This window comes from Coregonus lavaretus (genome assembly GCF_964263955.1).
Source record: "Coregonus lavaretus genome assembly, contig: HAP1_SCAFFOLD_376, whole genome shotgun sequence".
NCBI classification, from domain to species: domain Eukaryota; kingdom Metazoa; phylum Chordata; class Actinopteri; order Salmoniformes; family Salmonidae; genus Coregonus; species Coregonus lavaretus.
This window is the reverse complement of record NW_028156104.1, coordinates 263,533-290,063: the sequence shown is the minus strand read 5'-3', so window position 1 is coordinate 290,063 and position 26,531 is coordinate 263,533. Positions and strand designations below refer to the sequence as shown.

At 44.2% G+C, this 26,531-nt stretch overlaps 1 protein-coding gene across 1 annotated transcript in view; it reads left to right on the top strand.

The window, feature by feature from the left end:
* The window catches only part of otog (otogelin), a gene marked incomplete at both ends in the record, with an annotated part of 99,321 nt that overhangs the window by 51,899 nt on the left and 20,891 nt on the right, over positions 1–26,531 (top strand). The window contains 15 exons of the mRNA XM_084200822.1: positions 38–205; positions 1,797–2,075; positions 6,167–6,284; positions 7,565–7,644; positions 8,500–8,537; positions 8,733–12,059; positions 12,541–12,718; positions 13,047–13,195; positions 13,827–13,916; positions 14,363–14,549; positions 15,261–15,481; positions 15,620–15,758; positions 20,141–20,329; positions 20,584–20,793; positions 21,130–21,234. Coding sequence (XP_084056948.1) covers positions 38–205; positions 1,797–2,075; positions 6,167–6,284; positions 7,565–7,644; positions 8,500–8,537; positions 8,733–12,059; positions 12,541–12,718; positions 13,047–13,195; positions 13,827–13,916; positions 14,363–14,549; positions 15,261–15,481; positions 15,620–15,758; positions 20,141–20,329; positions 20,584–20,793; positions 21,130–21,234 — 5,478 coding nt within the window. The remainder of the gene's footprint in view (positions 1–37; positions 206–1,796; positions 2,076–6,166; positions 6,285–7,564; positions 7,645–8,499; positions 8,538–8,732; positions 12,060–12,540; positions 12,719–13,046; positions 13,196–13,826; positions 13,917–14,362; positions 14,550–15,260; positions 15,482–15,619; positions 15,759–20,140; positions 20,330–20,583; positions 20,794–21,129; positions 21,235–26,531) is intronic.

Sequence of the window (26,531 nt, the reverse complement as noted above, 5' to 3'; positions counted from 1 at the left end):
TTCCTCATAACAGTGTTCCTTCTCCTCTGTCTTGTAGTTCTGGGTAAAGGCCCCTACAGGCTGGTGACCTACAGGGAGAGCGACACGGTGCTGGCAGCCAACAGGTCCGGTGGGACAGTGTTCCCTACGTTAGGAAACCCTACTGCGGCTGGTCTCCTGTCCCTCTTCATGATGACCCCTGGGCTCAGCAGAGCACGTCCACACGGTGAGCAACACAGAGGAAGCAGAGCAACGTCACATCAGTCTAATGTCCATGTCCATCATCATTTTCACTACATTCATAACACTTTCTAACACTCTGCATTCCTAGCCTTCCTCCTACTCCAAGGTCCATTCATTAAAAACCTTCCAGTCCCTATCCACTGGTCTAATGAAGTCTTCCAGTCCCTATCCACTGGTCTAATGAAGCCTCCCAGTCCCTATCCTCTGGTCTAATGAAGTCTTCCAGTCACGATCCACTGGTCTAATGAAGTCATCCAGTCCCTATCCAATGGTCTAATGAAGTCTTCCAGTCCCTATCCAATGGTCTAATGAAGTCTTCCAGTCCCTTTCCACTGGTTTAATGAAGTCATCCAGTCCCTATCCACTGGTATAATGAAGCCTCCCAGTCCCTATCCACTGGTATAATGAAGTCATCCAGTCCCTATCCACTGGTATAATGAAGTCTTCCTGTCCTGCTATTCTGAATCCCCTTAGTTCCCTTTGTTGATAGGCCCTACTAATGTCAATAAGACAAGTCGTCCTTCACTGTTTGGACTGTGTTTGGAGCGAGGCTCTTTTCCCAGTGAAAACAGTGATTGTAGAGATGCCCTCACGTTGACTCTGGAAGGAAGACCGACCGAGGATCAGCTTCCCAAATGCAAATACAGCAACCTGAGTCTCAGTCACTGATCATGCTGTAGTGATGGCTGGTCAGGCTGTACTGATGGCTAGTCAGTCTGTACTGATGGCTAGTCAGGCTGTACTGATGGCTAGTCAGGCTGTACTGATGGCTAGTCAGGCTTTAGTGATGGCTAGTCAGGCTGTAGTGATGGCTAGTCAGGCTTTAGTGATGGCTAGTCAAGCTGGACTGATGGCTAGTCAGGCTTTAGTGATGGCTAGTCAAGCTGGACTGATGGCTAGTCAGGCTTTAGTGATGGCTAGTCAGTCTGTAGTGATGGCTAGTCAAGCTGGACTGATGGCTAGTCAGTCTGTAGTGATGGCTAGTCAAGCTGGACTGATGGCTAGTCCAGCTGTAGTGATGGCTAGTTAGGCTGTAGTGATGGCTAGTCAAGCTGGACTGATGGCTAGTCAGGCTGTAGTGATGGCTAGTCAAGCTGTAGTGATGGCTAGTCAAGCTGGACTGATGGCTAGTCCAGCTGTAGTGATGGCTAGTCAGGCTGTAGTGATGGCTAGTCAGGCTTTAGAGATGGCTAGTCAGGCTGTACTGATGGCTAGTCAGGCTGTAGTGATGGCTAGTCAGGCTGTAGTGATGGCTGGTCAGGCTGTAGTGATGGCTAGTCAGGCTGTACTGATGGCTAGTCAGGCTTTAGTGATGGCTAGTCAGTCTGTAGTGATGGCTAGTCAGACTGTAGTGATGGCTATTCAGCCTGCCAGCAGTGTTAGCTAGCCTAGCCTGTTTTAGCTAGCCTAGTGTTCTACAGTTATCTGACCACTAACGTGCTAGCCTGACCTGGGTCACATACTGTACATGTCACCCAGGTGTAAAGAGCTCAAATTGTTTATTTAACCTTTATTTAACCAGAAAATACCCTTGATGTTGAGGTTCCTAAATTGGTGATCAACTTATCCACTAGACACGTCCCTGGTGTCGTTCGAGGCGTCCGACCGACCGAACTACTTCCTGGCAGTGGACAGCAGCGGCCATCTTACGCTGACCAAGTGGAAGGAGAGTGAAGAATTCTGGGACGCGGCTACCTTCACGCTTCACCGTGACACCTGGATCCAGGGTTATGATTCTCTGGAGGCTTTCGCCAGGCCGGGATTCTTCCTCCACTTCATGCTGTCCTGGGTTCACCTCATGAAGTACAAACACACCGACGGATTCCGCAAAGCCACGCTCTTCAAACTGACAGGTATGTGGGATGGATGGGAGGTCTGGGAAGGTTACATGGGAAGGGAAAGGAAGAGCTATGTAAAGGTAAAGTTAAAGGTTTTCTTCTCAAAGGTGATTACATTTACTCAGACCGATACATACCGTGTATTTTGATATGAGTACTTAAAACAGACACTTGTGACCATCTAATGGTCTTCTTATGGTCTTCTATCTTTTGGTCCAGCTCTTGGAGTGTTTGCCATGTTATGCTCGTGTCCCCCAATGCAACCCAATACTTACTGTATGTATCAGAGATGGCTGACAGCTGAGGTCCAGAGACAAAGACTTTCACTTTGGAGTTTAGGCTACTAACCCCCTGGTCTAACCCCCTGCTGCAGCCCCTCCACCCTTCCAACCCCCACAACCCCCTCTAACCATGGCTCCACCAGCGTGCGTACGCCTCGGTTTGTAAAAACACCCATTTAGCCCGTTAATGGGCTCTTTGTGCGGGCAGCCATGTTTTGCATTGCACTGTAATGGCAAGCCCCTGCAGCTGTCGCCCGGCACACTCCCACCTCGGAACAGAATGACAGATTTTGTCAGTGGCGAGTGGTGAGTGGCTGATGTGTGCCTTTAATCACAGACATGTTGAGATGTGGAGAGATGGAGGGGTGGAAGGGCGGCGTGTTAGGGCTCCCCAGACCAGGGCCCCCTAGTCCAGGGCCCCCCAGACCAGGGCCCCCCAGGCCAGGGCCCCCCAGACCAGGGCCCCCCAGACCAGGGCCCCCCAGGCCAGGGCCCACCCAGACCAGGGCCCCCCAGACCAGGGCCCCCCAGGCCCACGGCTGTTCCAAAACAAAGACCGGCCAGCCATTCCAGTATACTGCTTCCAGAGAAGGGGCTTTGCCCTGGCTAATGCCCAGGGTTGGAGTCATCAACTGGGGGGAAGGGAGAACAGAGAGGGGGTGGTTAGATACTAGGCAGGGGTGGTTTTTATTTTAACTAAATAACAACTTCACCATTTGGGGAGTATTTCTGTTCATAATCTGGTAGAGTGATTTGTGAATCATAGTTCAGGTCCAAATGTATGGTTAGAATTGGTGAGGTCTAGAGAGGCCTGCTCTCTTTCTGTCTCCACAGCTGGGCTGCTGCTCCTGATGCAGGCTGGGTAAATACTGGGGCTAAAAATATGTCAGCCATTTGTTTTAGGAGCATAGCAGAGTCCACACAGGCTGGCAGATAGGGTTTCTCTCTGACAACAGTGGATGCCGGACATAGTTGCCCAGGAGAGGTCCAGAAGGGTTAGGCAGAGTCCAGACGATAGTCGACCAGGAGAGGTTCAGAGGGGTTAGGCAGAGTTCAGACAATAGTCGACCAGGAGAGGTTCAGAGGGGTTAGGCAGAGTCCAGACGATAGTCGACCAGGAGAGGTCCAGAAGGGTTAGGCAGAGTCCAGACGATAGTCGACCAGGAGAGGTCCAGAAGGGTTAGGCAGAGTCCAGACAATAGTCGACCAGGAGAGGTCCAGAAGGGTTAGGCAGAGTCCAGACAATAGTTGACCAGGAGAGGTCCAGAAGGGTTAGGCAGAGTCCAGACAATAGTCGACCAGGAGAGGTCCAGAAGGGTTAGGCAGAGTCCAGGTGATAGTCGACCAGGAGAGGTCCAGAGGGGTTAGGCAGAGTCCAGACAATAGTCGACCAGGAGAGGTCCAGAAGGGTTAGGCAGAGTCCAGACAATAGTCGACCAGGAGAGGTTCAGAGGGGTTAGGCAGAGTTCAGACAATAGTCGACCAGGAGAGGTTCAGAGGGGTTAGGCAGAGTCCAGACGATAGTCGACCAGGAGAGGTCCAGAGAGGTTAGGCAGAGTCCAGGTGATAGTCGACCAGGAGAGGTCCAGAGGGGTTAGGCAGAGTCCAGACGATAGTCTACCAGGAGAGGTTCAGAGGGGTTAGGCAGAGTCTAGACAATAGTCGACCAGGAGAGGTACAGAGGGATTAGGCAGAGTCTAGACAATAGTTGACCAGGAGAGGTCCAGAGGGATTAGGCAGAGTCTAGACAATAGTTGACCAGGAGAGGTCCAGAGGGATTAGGCAGAGTCTAGACAATAGTTGACCAGGAGAGGTCCAGAGGGGTTAGGCAGAGTTCAGACGATAGTCGACCAGGAGAGGTCCAGAGGGATTAGGCAGAGTCTAGACAATAGTCGACCAGGAGAGGTCCAGAGGGATTAGGCAGAGTCCAGACAATAGTTGACCAGGAGAGGTCCAGAGGGATTAGGCAGAGTCTAGACAATAGTTGACCAGGAGTGGTCCAGAGGGGTTAGGCAGAGTCCAGACGATAATTGACCAGGAGAGGTCCAGAGGGGTTAGGTAGAGTCCAGGCGATAGTCGACCAGGAGAGGTCCAGAGGGGTTAGGCAGAGTCCAGGCGATAGTCGACCAGGAGAGGTCCAGAGGGGTTAGGCAGAGTCCAGACGATAGTCGACAAGGAGAGGTCCAGAGGGATTAGGCAGAGTCCAGGTGATAGTCGACCAGGAGAGGTCCAGAGAGCTTAGGTAGAGTCCAGGCGATAGTCGACCAGGAGAGGTCCAGAGGGGTTAGGCAGAGTCCAGGCGATAGTCAACCAGGAGAGGTCCAGAGAGCTTAGGCAGAGTCCAGACGATATTCAACCAGGAGAGGTCCAGAGGGGTTAGGCAGAGTCCAGGTGATAGTCGACCAGGAGATGTCCAGAGGGGTTAGGCAGAGTCCAGACGATAGTCGACCAGGAGAGGTCCAGAGGGATTAGGCAGAGTCTAGACAATAGTTGACCAGGAGAGGTCCAGAGGGGTTAGGCAGAGTCTAGACGATAATCGACCAGGAGAGGTCCAGAGGGGTTAGGTAGAGTCCAGGCGATAGTCAACCAGGAGAGTTCCAGAGAGGTTAGGCAGAGTCCAGACGATATTCAACCAGGAGAGGTTCAGAGGGATTAGGCAGTCTAGACGATAGTCGACCAGGAGAGGTCCAGAGGGGTTAGGCAGAGTCCAGGTGATTGTTTGACCAGGAGAGGTCCAGAGGGGTTAGGCAGAGTCCAGACGATAGTTGACCAGGAGAGGTCCAGAGGGGTTAGGCAGAGTCCAGACGATAGTCGAACAGGAGAGGTCCAGAGAGGTTAGGCAGAGTCCAGACGATAGTCGACCAGGAGAGGTTCAGAGGGGTTAGGTAGTCTAGACAATAGTCGACCAGGAGAGGTCCAGAGGGATTAGGCAGAGTCCAGACAATAGTCGACCAGGAGAGGTCCAGAGGGATTAGGCAGAGTCCAGACAATAGTTGACCAGGAGAGGCCCAGAGGGATTAGGCAGAGTCTAGACAATAGTTGACCAGGAGAGGTCCAGAAGGGTTAGGCAGAGTCCAGACAATAGTCGACCAGTAGAAATCCAGAGGTGTTATGCAGAGACCAGACAATAGTCGACCAGTAGAAATCCAGAGGGGTTAGGCAGAGTCCAGACGATAGTCGACCAGGAGAAGTCCAGAGGGGTTAGGCAGAATCCAGACGATAGTCGACCAGGAGAGGTCCAGAGGGGTTAGGCAGAATCCAGACGATAGTCGACCAGGAGAAATCCAGAGGGGTTAGGCAGAGTCCAGACGATAGTTGACCAGGAGAAGTCCAGAGGGGTTAGGCAGAGTCCAGACGATAGTCGACCAGGAGAAGTCCATGGGGGTTAGGCAGAGTCCAGACGATCGCCTCGGGGGATCGATAGCCCCTTCTTCCCCTGTCACTAGTGGAGACCTGAAGGGAGGATCAGGAGGTCGAACTACAAGCCCCTGTATTCAGTGAAACATGGTTATAGTATTATAGAAGATGCAGTATCTACTGTCAGACTGCCTAGAACTCAACTCACTTCATTTCTACTGTCTTTACTATGAAATTCACAAACACAAGTATACTTATTTCCATATTTCATACTCTGTTGGTGTGCTACTGGTTTGAAGCAGAGGATCAGAGTAACAGAAAAGTATTGATGGTTGTAACATTTACCAATATGCACACACACATACACATACACATACACATACACATACACATACACATACACACACACACACACACACATCCATACAATTGTGCAACACTTTATGTAAAGTGTGTATTTTCCCTCAGGCCCTGGTCCAGACACCCCTACGGGTCCTAAGTGCCAGTGGAGGTATGAGTCGTGTGTCAGCCCCTGCTTCAGGACCTGCAGTGACCCCTCTGGAGGGGCATGTGTCACCATTCCAAAGTAAGGCAGCACAAAGTGACGCTACGAGTGCCTCCTAAATGACACCCTATTCTGTATGTAGTGCACTACTTTAGGCCAGGGCCCTCTGGTCAAAAGTAGTGCACTATATAGGGGATAGGGTGCCGTTTGGGATGCGGACTACACCATCATAGACAGAGGCTAAACCTTCCCTAACACCATGTGAATGTGAAGCCTCCAGCTCTATTGTGTAATCAGCCAGTCAGCCAGTCAGCCAGTCAGCCAACCAGCCAGTCAGCCAGTCAGCCAACCAGCCAGTCAGCCAGTCAGCCAGTCAGCCAGTCAGCCAACCAGCCAGTCAGCCAGTCAGCCAGTCAGCCAGTCAGCCAGTCAGCCAGTCAGCCAACCAGCCAGTCAGCCAACCAGCCAGTCAGCCAGTCAGCCAGTCAGCCAACCAGCCAGTCAGCCAACCAGCCAGTCAGCCAGTCAGCCAGTCAGCCAGTCAGCCAGTCAGCCAACCAGCCAGTCAGCCAACCAGCCAGTCAGCCAGTCAGTCAGTCAGCCAGCCAGTCAGCCAGTCAGCCAGTCAGCCAACCAGCCAGTCAGCCAACCAGCCAGTCAGCCAGTCAGCCAGTCAGCCAACCAGCCAGTCAGCCAACCAGCCAGTCAGCCAGTCAGCCAACCAGCCAGTCAGCCAACCAGCCAGTCAGCCAGTCAGCCAGTCAGCCAGTCAGCCAACCAGCCAGTCAGCCAACCAGCCAGTCAGTCAGCCAGCCAGTCAGTCAACCAGTCAGTCAGCCAGCCAGTCAGCCAACCAGCCAGTCAGTCAGTCAGTCAGTCAGTCGGCTACAGTACAAACAATACTCTGAGATATTTGTTTTGCAGTAATCTGATATCTTCCACAGATTTTAATACATCACTCAGAATAGTATTACTCTTTTGTAACATTTTTATTGTAGGACATACTGAAAAGACAGGTTTACATGTTCACATAGAATACATTTGTTCTAACAACATCAACAAAGACAATATCAGTACATATCATATTTATCACAACTACTCCATATCTGTCCATCTGTCACAACAATTGTGTTTCTATACTTTTAGAAAACAAAGGTGCTATCTAGGACCTAAAAGGGTTATGGAGCTGTCCTATGGAGCTGTCCTATGGAGCTGTCCTATTGGGTTCTCTTATGGGTTTCTCCTATGGGGTCAAAGAACCCTTTTGGAATCCCTTGTTTCTATACACTGTAAATGAAATGTGATGCTACTGTATAGAGAGTTGCTGGCAGTAGTTTTCAGAGCTGTGTGTTTCTCTATAGAGTGGAGGGATGTCTGCCTCTGTGTCCTGGTCACATGGTGCTGGATGAGGTCACTCAGAGATGTGTCCATGTTGAAGACTGTGAGTATCAGTATCTTTTCTGATTCTCTTCTGATTATTTTCTTGTTTCACCTCGTCTCGCTCTGCTTTCCTCTCCTCTCCTCTCCTCTCCTCTACTCTCCTCTCCTCTCCTCTCCTCTCCTCTCCTCTCCTCTCCTCTCCTCTCCTCTCCTCTCCTCTCCTCTCCTCTCCTCTCCTCTCCTCTCCTCTCCTCTCCTCTCCTCTCCTCTCCTCTCCTCTCCTCAACAACCCACTCATACATGTAAAGGTCACATGAAACATACCCCGTGCACGTGTTATTGGGCTTACCTCAAGATCTCTGAATACATAACAAGATAATTACAGTATCGTATCACATTTCTGAGACGCTGAGATATTCACAACTAACATCTGTTTAATCAAGATCAACAATCTAGTCTACCATCAACATGAGCCATGAGCCATGAGCTGTGTGGTTGAACAACTCTAGTCTACCATCAACATGAGCCATGTGCTGTGTGGTTGAAGTTTGGCCACAGGGGAGGAATGGATCACTCTCCTTCTGCTACTCTCTCTCTCTCTCTCTCTCTCTCTCTCTCTCTCTCTCTCTCTCTCTCTCTCTCTCTCTCTCTCTCTCTCTCTCTCTCTCTCTCTCTCTCTCTCTCTCTCTCTCTCTCTCGCTCTCTCTCTCTCTCTGTCTCTCTCTCTGTCTCTCTCTCTCTCTCTCTCTCTCTCTCTCTCTCTCTCTCTCTCTCTCTCTCTCTCTCTCTCTCTCTCTCTCTCTCTCTCTCTCTCTCTCTCTCTCTCCTGTTCTCTCTCCCCTCTCTTCCCCCTCTCTATCTCCCCTAGGCCAGCAGCAGTGGTTATCTAACAGTTGTTTCTTTGTTTGTGCTCTAGGCATTAAGCCACCAGTTGCTGTGCAGCCCATCACTACGGTCAGTAGCGTTGAGTCAACACCTGCAGCTGTCACTCCTTCAGCCACCACAACCACCACCACTACAACCACCACCACCACCACCACCACCACCACTACCAGCAGCCCGGCTAGCCCTGGCCTCTCCACGGCACGCTCCACCCCCTCCCCCAGCACCCCGGGTCCCCCTGGCCCCCTCACCACCACCTCCATTCAGCCTCCCTACACCACCACCCCTTCAGGCACAGGCCCCACCACTGCAGCCACCACCACCACTCGTACTGTTTCAACTTCTGCTTTGGATGCTCTGACCACCTCTGCTAAGGTACCGACCACAGTGACTGATAAGGTGGTTCCACCCAGCACCTCTTCATCAGCCGTACCGACTCCAGAGGGGACCAGCGCAGCAGCAACACCCCCAACTCCATCCCAGGCCACTACAGTGAGACCTGAGGTGGTGGAGGTTGTATCTACAGTGAAGACTCCAGCCTTACCCTCCACTACAGCAGGCAGTACAGAGAGGACGAGCGGGGCCCCCAGCTCCACTCTCAGCCCCGTAGGCCCCAGCACAGAGAGGACCAGCCAGGTCCCCTTCTCTATCACAGCTTTGTTCTGGCTCACGTCCTCCACCACCAGGCCCTCTCTACGCCCAGGGCCTACAGACACCACATTCACCAGCCCCCCTCCATCCACTGTCATGGGCCCCTGGATAAGCTCCACCGTGGGGCCTACTCAGACCAGCACCCTGCCTGCAATACCAGTCACCCCCACCAGGGTGACCACCAAGGCCACCACACGTCCAGGAGACACGGTGGCTCCAGTCTCAACCACCTCTAGTCCACGGCCAACCACAGTCTCAGAGACACCCAGGGACACAGCTAGGACTACAGCCAGGACTACAGCCAGGACTACAGCCTCTATAACCACCCCTGGTGCACCCACAGAGACAAGCGCAACACCTGTAACTGTGGAGACAACGGAGCCAACAACAACCGAAGCCCTCCCTCCTGGTGTATCGACTACAGCCGTTACCATAGTACCCTCTCTCTCACCGACCTCCACCGTTCACACCGTAACAACAACACCACCACCACCAGAACCCACTTCAAAACACACCACATTATCAACCTCACCAGTCACCCCTTTCACTACCCTCGGAACTACACCGTCCATACGCCCAGAGACAACACCACCACTCGTCTCCACGGTAACCACAGAGAAGACCGCTCACACCTCCCCTAAAGAGCTGAGGACATCCACAACTCATGTTCCCGAGCTACCGACTACCACCGCTGTTCCCATGCTGCTAACGACAACAACAATATCAACCGGCCCCACCTCAGAACAGCCGGCAGCAACCAAGAAAACAACGAGAGCACCGGTCTCCACGGCAACAGCGGAACCCTTGGCAACGACCCGTATAACCGTGACGACAGCTGTAGTCTCACCTGTGATGGTCACAGACACGGTAACAGCAACATCTCAACCGAGAACAACAGCTACGGCCTACACTGAAAGGACTTCCTGGTCCGGCGGTGTTCCAACCACTGAGAGAACCACAGAACACACAACCACAACCGCATACCCAACCAAAGATGTGGACTGGAGACTGACCACTACAACTACTGCCGGTCCCCCGACCGTACGAACCACAACAACTCAACCCATCCCACCAGAAATCTCTGGTACGACCACCAAACCTCCAGAGGCTGTGGTAACGACCACAGAGTCCACCCAGACCACCCTCTCCATCTCTCCTTCCATCTCGACCACAGAGTCCACCCAGACCACCTTCACCTCTCCTTCCGTCTCGACCACAACAGGAGCAGTGGTCCCAACCACAACCTCAACCACATCACCTGTATCACCGGTTTCACCAACAGAGACCACCACAACCGTGCCAGGAACACCAGTGGCTGTAGGGACCGTAACGACCCAGCCCCCCACCACACTGAAGACCACGGAGCCTTGGAGGCCCCCCCACAGCGAAACCTCCTCCACCCCCTCCATCCCCTCCACTCCTTCTACCCCTATCTCTAGCACAGAGAGGGTAACCACACCTGAGGTCCCAGTGAAACCTGACGTCAGTACAGAACTAGTGGTCTCTCCACACCATGTCATCTCCACTACCACCACTGATGCACTTCACCCTGTTGCTACATCTACGGAGCCAGGCATCACCACAACAACCTCGGTTACCATGACGACCACTGCCAAAACCACCGCAGCTCCGGCCGAGACTTCAACCTCCGCAGTTTCAACCTCCAGGACGGAGAGACCTCCTGCGACACCCGAACCCCCAACCGTACCTGGTGTACCTGGGGAACCAGCGTTACCTCTCACCACCACGGTCCCCACAACAACTGTCCCACCTTTACCTGGTGTCCATACGACCACCGTCACACCTGTACCTGGTGTCCCAGTGACCACTGCCATCAGACCGGTGACCATCCGACCGCTAACAGAGACCACTAGCGTCCCTCCGGATACAGGAAGGGTGGAGGTATCCTCTACTACTGCCACAACAACTACACAAGAACCAACTTCTTCCTGGTCTGGTCCAGTGACCACAACCCCCTCCTCCGCCTCCTCCACGTCAGCCCCCAGACCCACTAGCCACCCAGAGAGAGTCACTACCAGAGTGGTGTCTACTTCTAAAGTGGTCTCCACTACCGCAGCCCCCTCAACGACCGAGACCACCCACAGACCAATGACAACAACACACAGGACAACAACAGGCAGGGTTCCCATGACGACATCCAGAACCGCCACAACGGTGAGGTCCACCGCCAGACCGAGCACTGATAGGGTAACTGTAGGCGCAAGGACTCCGGGAGTTCCGGGGGTTCCGACAGCGACGACCACACCCGGTCCTCCTACAGTCGCTCCTCCTAGCCTGGGCACAGCTACCGTCTCAGCGGTTGTTCCGACCACGACCGCTCGTACCACGACCAAACCGGTCACCACTGCCAGAACCACAGAATATGCAGCAGACGTTAGCAGCGGTGCCGCCGCTCCAACCGGCACTGGCACAACCACAACCGCTTCTGTTCCCGTTCCCAGCATGACCGCGGTCCCCACAGGACCCACAGGAGTGACCGCAGAACCATCCACATCCACCACGACTACACCAGAAGGAATAGTACCATCCACCACCAGAGAGACAGGGGTAACTCCAGCAGCCACTGGGGGCACAACAACAACAACAACAACAAGGACTCCTTCGCCTGACCTGCTGACCTCTACAGAGGTCGCAGCCACTCCAGGGGTCACACCGAAGGTCACGCCAGAGGTGACAGCAGCTTCCTCAGTCCCCGCCTTGACCCCGACTGCCACCCCGCCCTCCACTACAGAGCCAGAGAGAGTGGACAGCGTAGACACCACTACACCAAAGACTCCATCGCTATCACCAGTGTCCCCGTATACCTCATCAGAGACAACCACGTCACCATCGGTAGTGTCGCCATATACCACGACAGAGCGTGTCGGACCTACGGCAGAGGTTACTACATCCATGGCAGTGTCCTCAACTAGGATGTGTACTGTGAGTATACCAAGTCCTCTCTCCTTTCCTCTCTTCTCCTCTGTCCGTCTAGACGAGAGCTCTTCTCTATGTAGGCTCATCCTTGTGACTATCTGAAAAGTCCAGGCCTCTCTGTAGGCTCAGTCGTCTCAGACTACTAGTGGTCCTCTGTAGCTCAGCTGGTAGAGCACGGCGCTTGTAACGCCAGGGTAGTGGGTTCGATCCCCGGGACCACCCATACACAAAAATGTATGCACGCATGACTGTAAGTCGCTTTGGATAAAAGCGTCTGCTTAGTGGCATATTATTATTATTATTGTTACTACCCTAGTCGTCTCAGCCTACTACCCTGTTTACTAACTCTCTACAGTCTTCTAACTGCTTGTTCGTACATGGTTTAACTCTCGTGAACGTCTTGATTTTTCTTTGTTTTCGTTCAGTAAACTGTATAGCACGTTGTTCAGTCTGTTCCTGTAGTAACTGTTGTTCTTTCCCCTCTCAGCCTCCCTATTCGGAGATCGTAGATGAGTGTACCAAGTACCTCTGTGTGAGCGGCCAGCTGGTCCTATTCAACATGTCCCAGAACTGCCTGTATAACTCCACCCCTCCTAACTGCGGCCTGCTCGGCTTCGCCGTCCTGGTCAACGGGGACAAGTGCTGCCCGCAGTGGGACTGCCCATGTGAGGACAACTGCTAGCCTGCACACATTTACAGGAGCAGACACACACACACACACGCCCACCAGTGGAGGCTGGTGGGAGGAGCTATAGGAGGACTCGTTGTAACGGCTGGAATGGAATAAAAGGAAGGGAGTCAAATGTGGTTTCAATGGTTTTAATACCGTTCCATTAATTCCATTCCAGCCATTACAACGAGCCCGTCCTCCTATAGCTCCTCCCACCAGCCTCCACTGATGCGCACACACACGCACACACACCCACCCTCCCCGTCAAGCGTTTCTCACTCGTAGTGTCCTGTTTCTCACTGGTGCTGTCCTGTCTCCTCCAGGTCGCTGCTCAGTGTTCCCCGACCTGAACGTGATCACGTTTGATGGTAACAGCGTGGCCATCTACAAGGCCACCTCCTATATCGTGACCCAGCTGCCCAACGAGACCATCAGCATCGTGGTCCAGGAATGCCCCGCTGACTCAGACACGGTGAGGACCAAGGCTACGTTAGGTAACTGTAACCCCGGTGCCCCCAAAATTGGCCGCCTCAGAGAAAGTGAGACCATGAAGCTATAGACTTTACAGTAGGTGACTGTAACCCCGGTGTCCCCAAAATGGCCGCCTCAGAGAAAGTGAGGCCATGAAGCTATAGACTTTACAGTAGGTGACTGTAACCCCGGTGTCCCCAAAATGGCCGCCTCAGAGAAAGTGAGGCCATGAAGCTATAGACTTTACAGTAGGTGACTGTAACCCCGGTGTCCCCAAAATGGCCGCCTCAGAGAAAGTGAGGCCATGAAGCTATAGACTTTACAGTAGGTAACTGTAATACCGGTGTCCCCAAAATGGCCGCCTCAGACACAGTGAGGCCATATACTGTATCTACAGTACCTTTACAGCAAGTATTTCAGTGGCCATAATACATCAATATGGTGGTGAAGGACATCCTTGTCTTACACCCATATATCATGTAATATTCTCAGGAAATGATCATTATTTATTATTCTTTCACATGTCGAGTAGTTGTATATGACTTTAATCCATTTTATTAGAGATTCTTAAACTTTGTAAATCGAAACACAGAAAGTAATAAGAATGTTTATTTTTCTGTTTCCATCCGAAGCTGCTGTGGAATTTCACCAACCTGTGTCTGGTGGTTTTGAACATTACCCACAAGTCCAACCACCTGGTCATCAACAGACTGCAGCGGAGGGTCAGTCTGTTCCTTCATCTCTTCTTCTTCATCTCTTCCTGTCTCTCTCAGTCTAAATAGCCCTTCATTCACCAATTTAACTATGGACAGAAAGACACATACTAAGTCAATGTAAACCTGGGGCGGTAGGTAGCTTGGCGGTTAAGAGCGTCGTGCCAGTAACCCGAAAGGTCGCTGGTTCTAATCCCCGAGCCGACTAGGTGAAAAATCTGTCGATGTGCCCTTGAGCAAGGCACTTAACCCTAATTGCTCCTGTAAGTCGCTCTAGATAAGAGCGTCTGCTAAATGACGTAAAGAGTTCACCAAAGACCTAACAAGGGATGAGATGTTAATTAACTTGCCGTACACAGTAGCATTTCTAGGCCTATCTATTTTAGGAAATGTATTTAGAACTACAGTACCCCTCAACATATAGAATTTTGACATTTATTTTCTCTCTCTCTCAGCTGTATGTGAACTCGAGGTACGCCAAGCCGAGGTTCAAGAAGTTTGGCTTTGAGATCCTGGACACGGGCAACATGTATCTGATCCGTACGCCAGCGGGCCTGAAACTGCAGTGGTTCCACAGCACGGGCATGATGGTCATCGAGACGGAGAGCTACAGCAATAAACTGCCCACCATGGGCCTCTGTGGTATGTGGTATAGTTAGACCTTACCAGGACACTGGCATGTGGCTTACCAGGACACTGGCATGTGGCTTACCAGGACACTGGCATGTGGCTTACCAGGACACTGGCATGTGGCTTACCAGGACACTGGCATGTGGCTTACCAGGACACTGGCATGTGGCTTACCAGGACACTGGCATGTGGCTTACCAGGACACTGGCATGTGGCTTACCAGGACACTGGCATGTGGCTTACCAGGACACTGGCATGTGGCTTACCAGGACACTGGCATGTGGCTTACCAGGACACTGGCATGTGGCTTACCAGGACACTGGCATGTGGCTTACCAGGACACTGGTATGTGGCTTACCAGGACACTGGTATGTGGCTTACCAGGACACTGGCATCCATTTGAAGTGGAGTGTGGTATGGAGGCTGGTTATAGGCTGCTTCCCAAATGGTACCCTATTCCATATTTATACCACTCATTTTGCCCGGGCCTTGGTCAAAGGTAGTGCACTAGGGACAGGGAGCCATTTGGGATGAAACATAAGACCTCACCTGCTATAACCATTCAGGAAGGTTGAGTAGGGGCCTTAGATTGAGAAGGGGCCATAGATAAAGTAGGGGCCATGGATTGATTAGGGTCACTGAGATGTTGTGCGTGTTTCAGAGGTGAACGTGCCATTCCTGAAATAATAACGCTGTTTCATCTTCTGCCCCCCCCCCCACCAGGCCGCTGTGATGGTAACCCAGCCAATGACCTGATGCTGTCCAATGGGACGACAGTCGGGGAGAGCGAGGACCCAGCGGTGTTCATCGACAGCTGGCAGGTCCCCAACACCACTAGTTACATCAGCCACAGCCGGCGCAGAGAAGTCAACTGTTCCACCAGCGACTGTTCCCAGTGCATGGCCATGCTCCGAAACACCTCCTTCAGCCCCTGCCATGCTTTCGTAGGTTCACTGCCTCTCTCTCCCTCATCGTACAGTCCCCCCCCCCCCCCCCCCCACCCCAATACAGTACTGTAGATGTTTAAACATGGAACAAGATGATTGAAAACGTTATGTTGTGTTTCTTATAATGTACTGCAGGTTCTACCCAGTACGTTCTGTGAGGTGTGGGTACGTGATGTGGAGTACGTGAACAACCCGTGTGTAGCGCTGGCTGCCTACGTGGCATCTTGTCACAAGTTCAATGTCTGCATCGAGTGGAGGAGCCCAGACTACTGCCGTAAGGACTGGGTTTATTGTACTGCGCTAACTGCCAGCATGGCTTCCAAGCACAGTCAGACACATAAAGGCACTTAAACTTACAGTATCATGTTTTAATGTCAGTCAATACACTTACAGTATCATGTTTTAATGTCAGTCAATACACTTACAGTATCATGTTTTAATGTCAGTCAATACACTTACAGTATCATGTTTTAATGTCAGTCAATACACTTACAGTATCATGTTTTAATGTCAGTCAATACACTTACAGTATCATGTTTTAATGTCAGTCAATACACTTACAGTATAATGTTTTAATGTCAGTCAATACACTTACAGTATAACGTTTTAATGTCAGTCAATACACTTACAGTATCATGTTTTAATGTCAGTCAATACACTTACAGTATCATGTTTTAATGTCAGTCAATACACTTACAGTATCATGTTTTAATGTCAGTCAATACACTTACAGTATCATGTTTTAATGTCAGTCAATACACTTACAGTATCATGTTTTAATGTCAGTCAATACACTTACAGTATCATGTTTTTAATGTCAGTCAATACACTTACAGTATCATGTTTTAATGTCAGTCAATACACTTACAGTATCATGTTTTAATGTCAGTCAATACACTTACAGTATCATGTTTTAATGTCAGTCAATACACTTACAGTATCATGTTTTAATGTCAGTCAATACACTTACAGTATAATGTTTTAATGTCAGTCAATACACTTACAGTATCATGTTTTAATGTCAGTCAATACACTTACAGTATAATGTTTTAATGTCAGTCAATACACTTACAGTATCATGTTTTAATGTCAGTCAATACACTTACAGTATCATGTTTTAATGTCAGTCAATACACTTACAGTATAATGTTTTAATGTCAGTCAATACACTTACAGTGTAATGTTTTAATGTCAGTCAATACACTTACAGTATCATGTTTTAATGTCAGTCAATACACTTACAGTATCATGTTTTAATGTCAGTCAATACACTTACAGTATCATGTTTTAATGTCAGTCAATACACTTACAGTATCATGTTTTAATGTCAGTCAATACACTTACAGTACCATGTTTTAATGTCAGTCAATACACTTACAGTATCATGTTTTAATGTCAGTCAATACACTTACAGTATCATGTTTTAATGTCAGTCAATACACTTACAGTATCATGTTTTAATGTCAGTCAATACACTTACAGTATCATGTTTTAATGTCAGTCAATACACTTACAGTATCATGTTTTAATGTCAGTCAATACACTTACAGTATCATGTTTTAATGTCAGTCAATACACTTACAGTATCATGTTTTAATGTCAGTCAATACACTTACAGTATCATGTTTTAATGTCAGTCAATACACTTACAGTATCATGTTTTAATGTCAGTCAATACACTTACAGTATCATGTTTTAATGTCAGTCAATACACTTACAGTGTAATGTTTTAATGTCAGTCAATACACTTACAGTGTAATGTTTTAATGTCAGTCAATACACTTACAGTATCATGTTTTAATGTCAGTCAATACACTTACAGTGTAATGTTTTAATGTCAGTCAATACACTTACAGTGTAATGTTTTAATGTCAGTCAATACACTTACAGTGTAATGTTTTAATGTCAGTCAATACACTTACAGTATCATGTTTTAATGTCAGTCAATACACTTACAGTATAATGTTTTAATGTCAGTCAATACACTTACAGTATCATATTTTAATGTCAGTCAATACACTTACAGTATCATGTTTTAATGTCAGTCAATACACTTACAGTATAATGTTTTAATGTCAGTCAATACACTTACAGTATCATGTTTTAATGTCAGTCAATACACTTACAGTGTAATGTTTTAATATCAGTCAATACACTTACAGTATAATGTTTTAATGTCAGTCAATACACTTACAGTATCATGTTTTAATGTCAGTTAATACACTTACAGTGTAATGTTTTAATGTCAGTCAATACACTTACAGTATAATGTTTTAATGTCAGTCAATACACTTACAGTATAATGTTTTAATGTCAGTCAATACACTTACAGTACCATGTTTTAATGTCAGTCAATATACTTACAGTATAATGTTTTAATGTCAGTCAATACACTTACAGTATAATGTTTTAATGTCAGTCAATACACTTACAGTATAATGTTTTAATGTCAGTCAATACACTTACAGTGTAATGTTTTAATGTCAGTCAATACACTTACAGTATAATGTTTTAATGTCAGTCAATACACTTACAGTACCATGTTTTAATGTCAGTCAATACACTTACAGTATAATGTTTTAATGTCAGTCAATACACTTACAGTATCATGTTTTAATGTCAGTCAATACACTTACAGTATAATGTTTTAATGACAGTCAATACACTTACAGTATCATGTTTTAATGTCAGTCAATACACTTACAGTATCATGTTTTAATGTCAGTCAATACACTTACAGTATAATGTTTTAATGACAGTCAATACACTTACAGTACCATGTTTTAATGTCAGTCAATACACTTACAGTATCATGTTTTAATGTCAGTCAATATACTTACAGTATCATGTTTTAATGTCAGTCAATACACTTACAGTATAATGTTTTAATGACAGTCAATACACTTACAGTATCATGTTTTAATGTCAGTCAATATACTTACAGTATCATGTTTTAATGTCAGTCAATACACTTACAGTATAATGTTTTAATGACAGTCAATACACTTACAGTATAATGTTTTAATGTCAGTCAATACACTTACAGTATCATGTTTTAATGTCAGTCAATATACTTACATTATCATGTTTTAATGTCAGTCAATACACTTACAGTATAATGTTTTAATGACAGTCAATACACTTACAGTACCATGTTTTAATGTCAGTCAATACACTTACAGTACCATGTTTTAATGTCAGTCAATATACTTACAGTATCATGTTTTAATGTCAGTCAATACACTTACAGTATCATGTTTTAATGTCAGTCAATACACTTACAGTATCATGTTTTAATGTCAGTCAATACACTTACAGTATCATGTTTTAATGTCAGTCAATACACTTACAGTATCATGTTTTAATGTCAGTCAATACACTTACAGTATCATGTTTTAATGTCAGTCAATACACTTACAGTATCATGTTTTAATGTCAGTCAATACACTTACAGTATAACGTTTTAATGTCAGTCAATACACTTACAGTATCATGTTTTAATGTCAGTCAATACACTTACAGTATAATGTTTTAATGTCAGTCAATACACTTACAGTATAACGTTTTAATGTCAGTCAATACACTTACAGTATCATGTTTTAATGTCAGTCAATACACTTACAGTATCATGTTTTAATGTCAGTCAATACACTTACAGTATAATGTTTTAATGACAGTCAATACACTTACAGTATCATGTTTTAATGTCAGTCAATATACTTACAGTATCATGTTTTAATGTCAGTCAATACACTTACAGTATAATGTTTTAATGACAGTCAATACACTTACAGTATAATGTTTTAATGTCAGTCAATACACTTACAGTATCATGTTTTAATGTCAGTCAATATACTTACATTATCATGTTTTAATGTCAGTCAATACACTTACAGTATAATGTTTTAATGACAGTCAATACACTTACAGTACCATGTTTTAATGTCAGTCAATACACTTACAGTACCATGTTTTAATGTCAGTCAATATACTTACAGTATCATGTTTTAATGTCAGTCAATACACTTACAGTATCATGTTTTAATGTCAGTCAATACACTTACAGTATCATGTTTTAATGTCAGTCAATACACTTACAGTATCATGTTTTAATGTCAGTCAATACACTTACAGTATCATGTTTTAATGTCAGTCAATACACTTACAGTATCATGTTTTAATGTCAGTCAATACACTTACAGTATCATGTTTTAATGTCAGTCAATACACTTACAGTATAACGTTTTAATGTCAGTCAATACACTTACAGTATCATGTTTTAATATCAGTCAATACACTTACAGTATAATGTTTTAATGTCAGTCAATACACTTACAGTATAACGTTTTAATGTCAGTCAATACACTTACAGTATCATGTTTTAATGTCAGTCAATACACTTACAGTATAATGTTTTAATGTCAGTCAATACACTTACAGTATAATGTTTTAATGTCAGTCAATACACTTACAGTATGATGTTTTAATGTCAGTCAATGTTATTGTGTAAAGCAAAAGGCAAAGTTCTGAATTATGGACAATTAAGTTCTTTGCATCACATACAAATAATACTGAATCAAGCTCCGCCGCCTGTCGTGGTTATGATAGTGTTTATGACCAGTTTAAAGCAGTGTTGTCTCTCCTCTCCTGTCCCAGCCTTCATATGTCCAGACCAGCTGCGTTACCAGGCCTGTCTGCCTGCTTGTACAGCGCAGTCCTGCTCCAACCATGACTTTGACTACGACCCTGAGCAGTGTTCAGGCCTGACAGAGGGATGTGTCTGTCCTGAGGGCACTCTGCTCCATCGACCCTACTCTGCCCTCTGCATCCCCCCTGAGAAGTGTGGTAAGCCTTCACTGATCAACCTCCGCATCGCACAGACAATCAAACCAACACTGGTCAAAATTCATATGATACAAAGCACCCGGTACGGTTCGGTCTGGTCTGGTCTGGTCTGGTCTGGTCTGGTCTGGTCTTTAGTGGAATGCACTTATTGTAAATCACGCTGAATAAGAGCATCTGATTAATGACTATTGTGGATGAAAGTGAAAATACATCTTCCACTTCAATACATTGTTATCTGTGTGTGTCTCTCCCAGCCTGTACGGACAGTTGGGGTGCACCCCGTGCTCCTGGTGAGGTGTGGAAGGCGTCTAAAGATGGCTGCTGTATGTACCGCTGTGACAACGACAGTATCGTGCCCGTGGAGTATAACTGTTCTGCCGTGCCTCAGCCGCTCTGCCGCAGGGCCGGGGAAGTGGTACTCAGTCTGACAGACGACACTTCCTGCTGCCCACAGAAAGCCTGCAGTAAGAAACTGCCACATTGTACAGTACACTGTCAAATTCAAGTTAGGTTAACCTAAAACATAGTTGGTTCAACCAGGTAACGTGAACCAACTTAGCAAAGTCGGCTGCTGTCCTATGAAAGCCTGCAGTAAGACTGTCACACGTTGACTCTACTCAAAAATAATGAAACTGATGGCCTTGTGAAGGAACTTGAAGAGTTGAGAGCTCAACTCAATGTCAACAGGAACTTGAGTTCCACTTTCACAATTTAGGAAGGGTGATTAGATGGCCATGATGTATTGTGATTGGTTTGTATTGATCTGATGGTGTTCCTCTGTCTGTCTGTCTGTCATCCAGTTTGTAACCATACCCTGTGTGACATCTTCCCCCCGGAGTGTCAATATGGAGAGAAGCTGGTGTCTTACTTCAGAGAGGACTCCTGCTGTCCAGACTACGTCTGTGGTGAGTGGACCTTTCTTCTGTATAATCACCACCACTAGGCTATCTGATGATACTAGACTATATGATGATACTAGACTATATGATGATACTAGACTATATGATGATACCAGGCTATATGATGATACTAGACTATATGATGATACCAGGCTATATGATGATACCAGGCTATATGATGATACTAGACTATATGATGATACCAGGCTATATGATGATACTAGACTATATGATGATACCAGGCTATATGATGATACTAGACTATATGATGATACTAGGCTATATGATGATACTAGACTATATGATGATACTAGGCTATATGATGATACTAGACTATATGATGATACTAGACTATATGATGATACTAGACTATATGATGATACCAGGCTATATGATGATACTAGACTATATGATGATACTAGACTATATGATGATACTAGACTATATGATGATACTAGACTATATGATGATACTAGACTATATGATGATACCAGGCTATATGATGATACTAGACTATATGATGATACCAGGCTATATGATGATACTAGACTATATGATGATACCAGGCTATATGATGATACTAGACTATATGATGATACTAGACTATATGATGATACTAGACTATATGATGATACTAGACTATATGATGATACTAGACTATATGATGATACCAGGCTATATGATGATACTAGACTATATGATGATACCAGACTATATGATGATACTAGACTATATGATGATACCAGGCTATATGATGATACCAGGCTATATAATGATACTAGACTATATGATGATACTAGACTATATGATGATACTAGACTATATGATGATACTAGACTATATGATGATACTAGACTATATGATGATACTAGACTATATGATGATACTAGACTATATGATGATACCAGGCTATATGATGATACTAGACTATATGATGATACCAGACTATATGATGATACTAGACTATATGATGATACCAGGCTATATGATGATACCAGGCTATATAATGATACTAGACTATATGATGATACTAGACTATATGATGATACCAGGCTATATGATGATACCAGGCTATATGATGATACTAGGCTATATGATGATACTAGACTATATGATGATACTAGACTATATGATGATACTAGGCTATATGATGATACTAGACTATATGATGATACTAGACTATATGATGATACTAGACTATATGATGATACTAGACTATATGATGATACTAGACTATATGATGATACCAGACTATATGATGATACTAGACTATATGATGATACTAGACTATATGATGATACTAGACTATATGATGATACCAGGCTATATGATGATACCAGGCTATATGATGATACTAGACTATATGATGATACTAGACTATATGATGATACTAGACTATATGATGATACCAGGCTATATGATGATACTAGGCTATATGATGATACTAGACTATATGATGATACTAGACTATATGATGATACTAGACTATATGATGATACCAGGCTATATGATGATACTAGACTATATGATGATACCAGGCTATATGATGATACCAGGCTATATGATGATACTAGACTATATGATGATACCAGGCTATATGATGATACCAGACTATATGATGATACTAGACTATATGATGATACTAGACTATATGATGATACTAGACTATATGATGATACTAGACTATATGATGATACCAGGCTATATGATGATACTAGACTATATGATGATACCAGGCTATATGATGATACTAGACTATATGATGATACTAGACTATATGATGATACTAGACTATATGATGATACTAGACTATATGATGATACTAGACTATATGATGATACCAGGCTATATGATGATACTAGACTATATGATGATACCAGGCTATATGATGATACTAGACTATATGATGATACCAGACTATATGATGATACTAGACTATATGATGATACTAGGCTATATGATGATACTAGACTATATGATGATACTAGGCTATATGATGATACTAGACTATATGATGATACTAGACTATATGATGATACCAGGCTATATGATGATACTAGACTATATGATGATACCAGGCTATATGATGATACTAGACTATATGATGATACCAGACTATATGATGATACTAGACTATATGATGATACTAGGCTATATGATGATACTAGACTATATGATGATACTAGGCTATATGATGATACTAGACTATATGATGATACTAGACTATATGATGATACTAGGCTATATGATGATACTAGACTATATGATGATACTAGACTATATGATGATACTAGACTATATGATGATACTAGACTATATGATGATACTAGGCTATATGATGATACCAGGCTATATGATGATACTAGGCTATATGATGATACCAGGCTATATGATGATACCAGGCTATATGATGATACTAGACTATATGATGATACTAGACTATATGATGATACTAGACTATATGATGATACTAGACTATATGATGATACTAGGCTATATGATGATACTAGACTATATGATGATACCAGGCTATATGATGATACTAGGCTATATGATGATACTAGACTATATGATGATACTAGACTATATGATGATACTAGACTATATGATGATACCAGGCTATATGATGATACTAGACTATATGATGATACTAGGCTATATGATGATACTAGACTATATGATGATACTAGACTATATGATGATACTAGACTATATGATGATACTAGACTATATGATGATACTAGACTATATGATGATACCAGGCTATGTGAAGATACCAGGCTATATGATGATACCAGGCTATATGATGATACTAGGCTATATGATGATACTAGACTATATGATGATACCAGACTATATGATGATACCAGGCTATATGATGATACTAGACTATATGATGATACTAGACTATATGATGATACCAGGCTATATGATGATACTAGACTATATGATGATACTAGACTATATGATGATACTAGACTATATGATGATACTAGGCTATATGATGATACTAGACTATATGATGATACTAGGCTATATGATGATACTAGACTATATGATGATACTAGACTATATGATGATACTAGACTATATGATGATACTAGACTATATGATGATACCAGGCTATATGATGATACTAGACTATATGATGATACCAGGCTATATGATGATACTAGACTATATGATGATACCAGGCTATATGATGATACTAGACTATATGATGATACTAGACTATATGATGATACTAGACTATATGATGATACTAGACTATATGATGATACTAGACTATATGATGATACCAGACTATATGAAGATACTAGACTATATGATGATACCAGGCTATATGATGATACTAGACTATATGATGATACCAGGCTATATGATGATACTAGACTATATGATGATACTAGGCTATATGAAGATACTAGACTATATGATGATACCAGGCTATATGATGATACTAGACTATATGAAGATACTAGACTATATGATGATACCAGGCTATATGATGATACTAGACTATATGAAGATACTAGACTATATGATGATACCAGACTATATGATGATACTAGACTATATGATGATACCAGGCTATATGATGATACTAGACTATATGATGATACCAGGCTATATGATGATACTAGACTATATGATGATACCAGGCTATATGATGATACCAGGCTATATGATGATACCAGGCTATATGATGATACCAGGCTATATGATGATACCAGGCTATATGATGATACTAGACTATGATGATACCAGGCTATATGATGATACTAGACTATATGATGATACCAGGCTATATGATGATACTAGACTATATGATGATACTAGACTATATGATGATACTAGACTATATGATGATACTAGACTATATGATGATACTAGACTATATGATGATACTAGACTATATGAAGATACTAGACTATATGATGATACTAGACTATATGATGATACTAGACTATATGAAGATACTAGACTATATGATGATACTAGACTATATGATGATACTAGACTATATGATGATACTAGACTATATGATGATACTAGACTATATGATGATACCAGGCTATATGATGATACTAGGCTATATGATGATACCAGGCTATATGATGATACTAGACTATATGATGATACTAGACTATATGAAGATACTAGACTATATGATGATACTAGACTATATGATGATACTAGACTATATGATGATACTAGGCTATATGATGATACTAGACTATATGATGATACTAGACTATATGATGATACCAGGCTATATGATGATACTAGACTATATGATGATACTAGGCTATATGATGATACTAGGCTATATGATGATACTAGACTATATGATGATACCAGACTATATGATGATACCAGGCTATATGATGATACCAGGCTATATGATGATACTAGACTATATGATGATACTAGACTATATGATGATACTAGACTATATGATGATACTAGACTATATGATGATACTAGACTATATGATGATACCAGGCTATATGATGATACTAGACTATATGATGATACTAGACTATATGATGATACTAGACTATATGATGATACTAGACTATATGATGATACTAGACTATATGATGATACCAGGCTATATGATGATACTAGACTATATGATGATACTAGACTATATGATGATACTAGACTATATGATGATACTAGACTATATGATGATACCAGGCTATATGATGATACTAGACTATATGATGATACTAGACTATATGATGATACCAGGCTATATGATGATACTAGACTATATGAAGATACTAGACTATATGATGATACCAGGCTATATGATGATACTAGACTATATGAAGATACTAGACTATATGATGATACCAGACTATATGATGATACTAGACTATATGATGATACCAGGCTATATGATGATACTAGACTATATGATGATACCAGACTATATGATGATACTAGACTATATGATGATACCAGGCTATATGATGATACTAGACTATATGATGATACTAGGCTATATGATGATACTAGACTATCTGATGATACTAGGCTATATGATGATACTAGACTATATGATGATACTAGACTATATGATGATACCAGGCTATATGATGATACTAGGCTATATGATGATACTAGACTATATGATGATACTAGACTATATGATGATACTAGACTATATGATGATACTAGGCTATATGATGATACCAGGCTATATGATGATACCAGGCTATATGATGATACTAGACTATATGATGATACTAGACTATATGAAGATACTAGACTATATGATGATACTAGGCTAT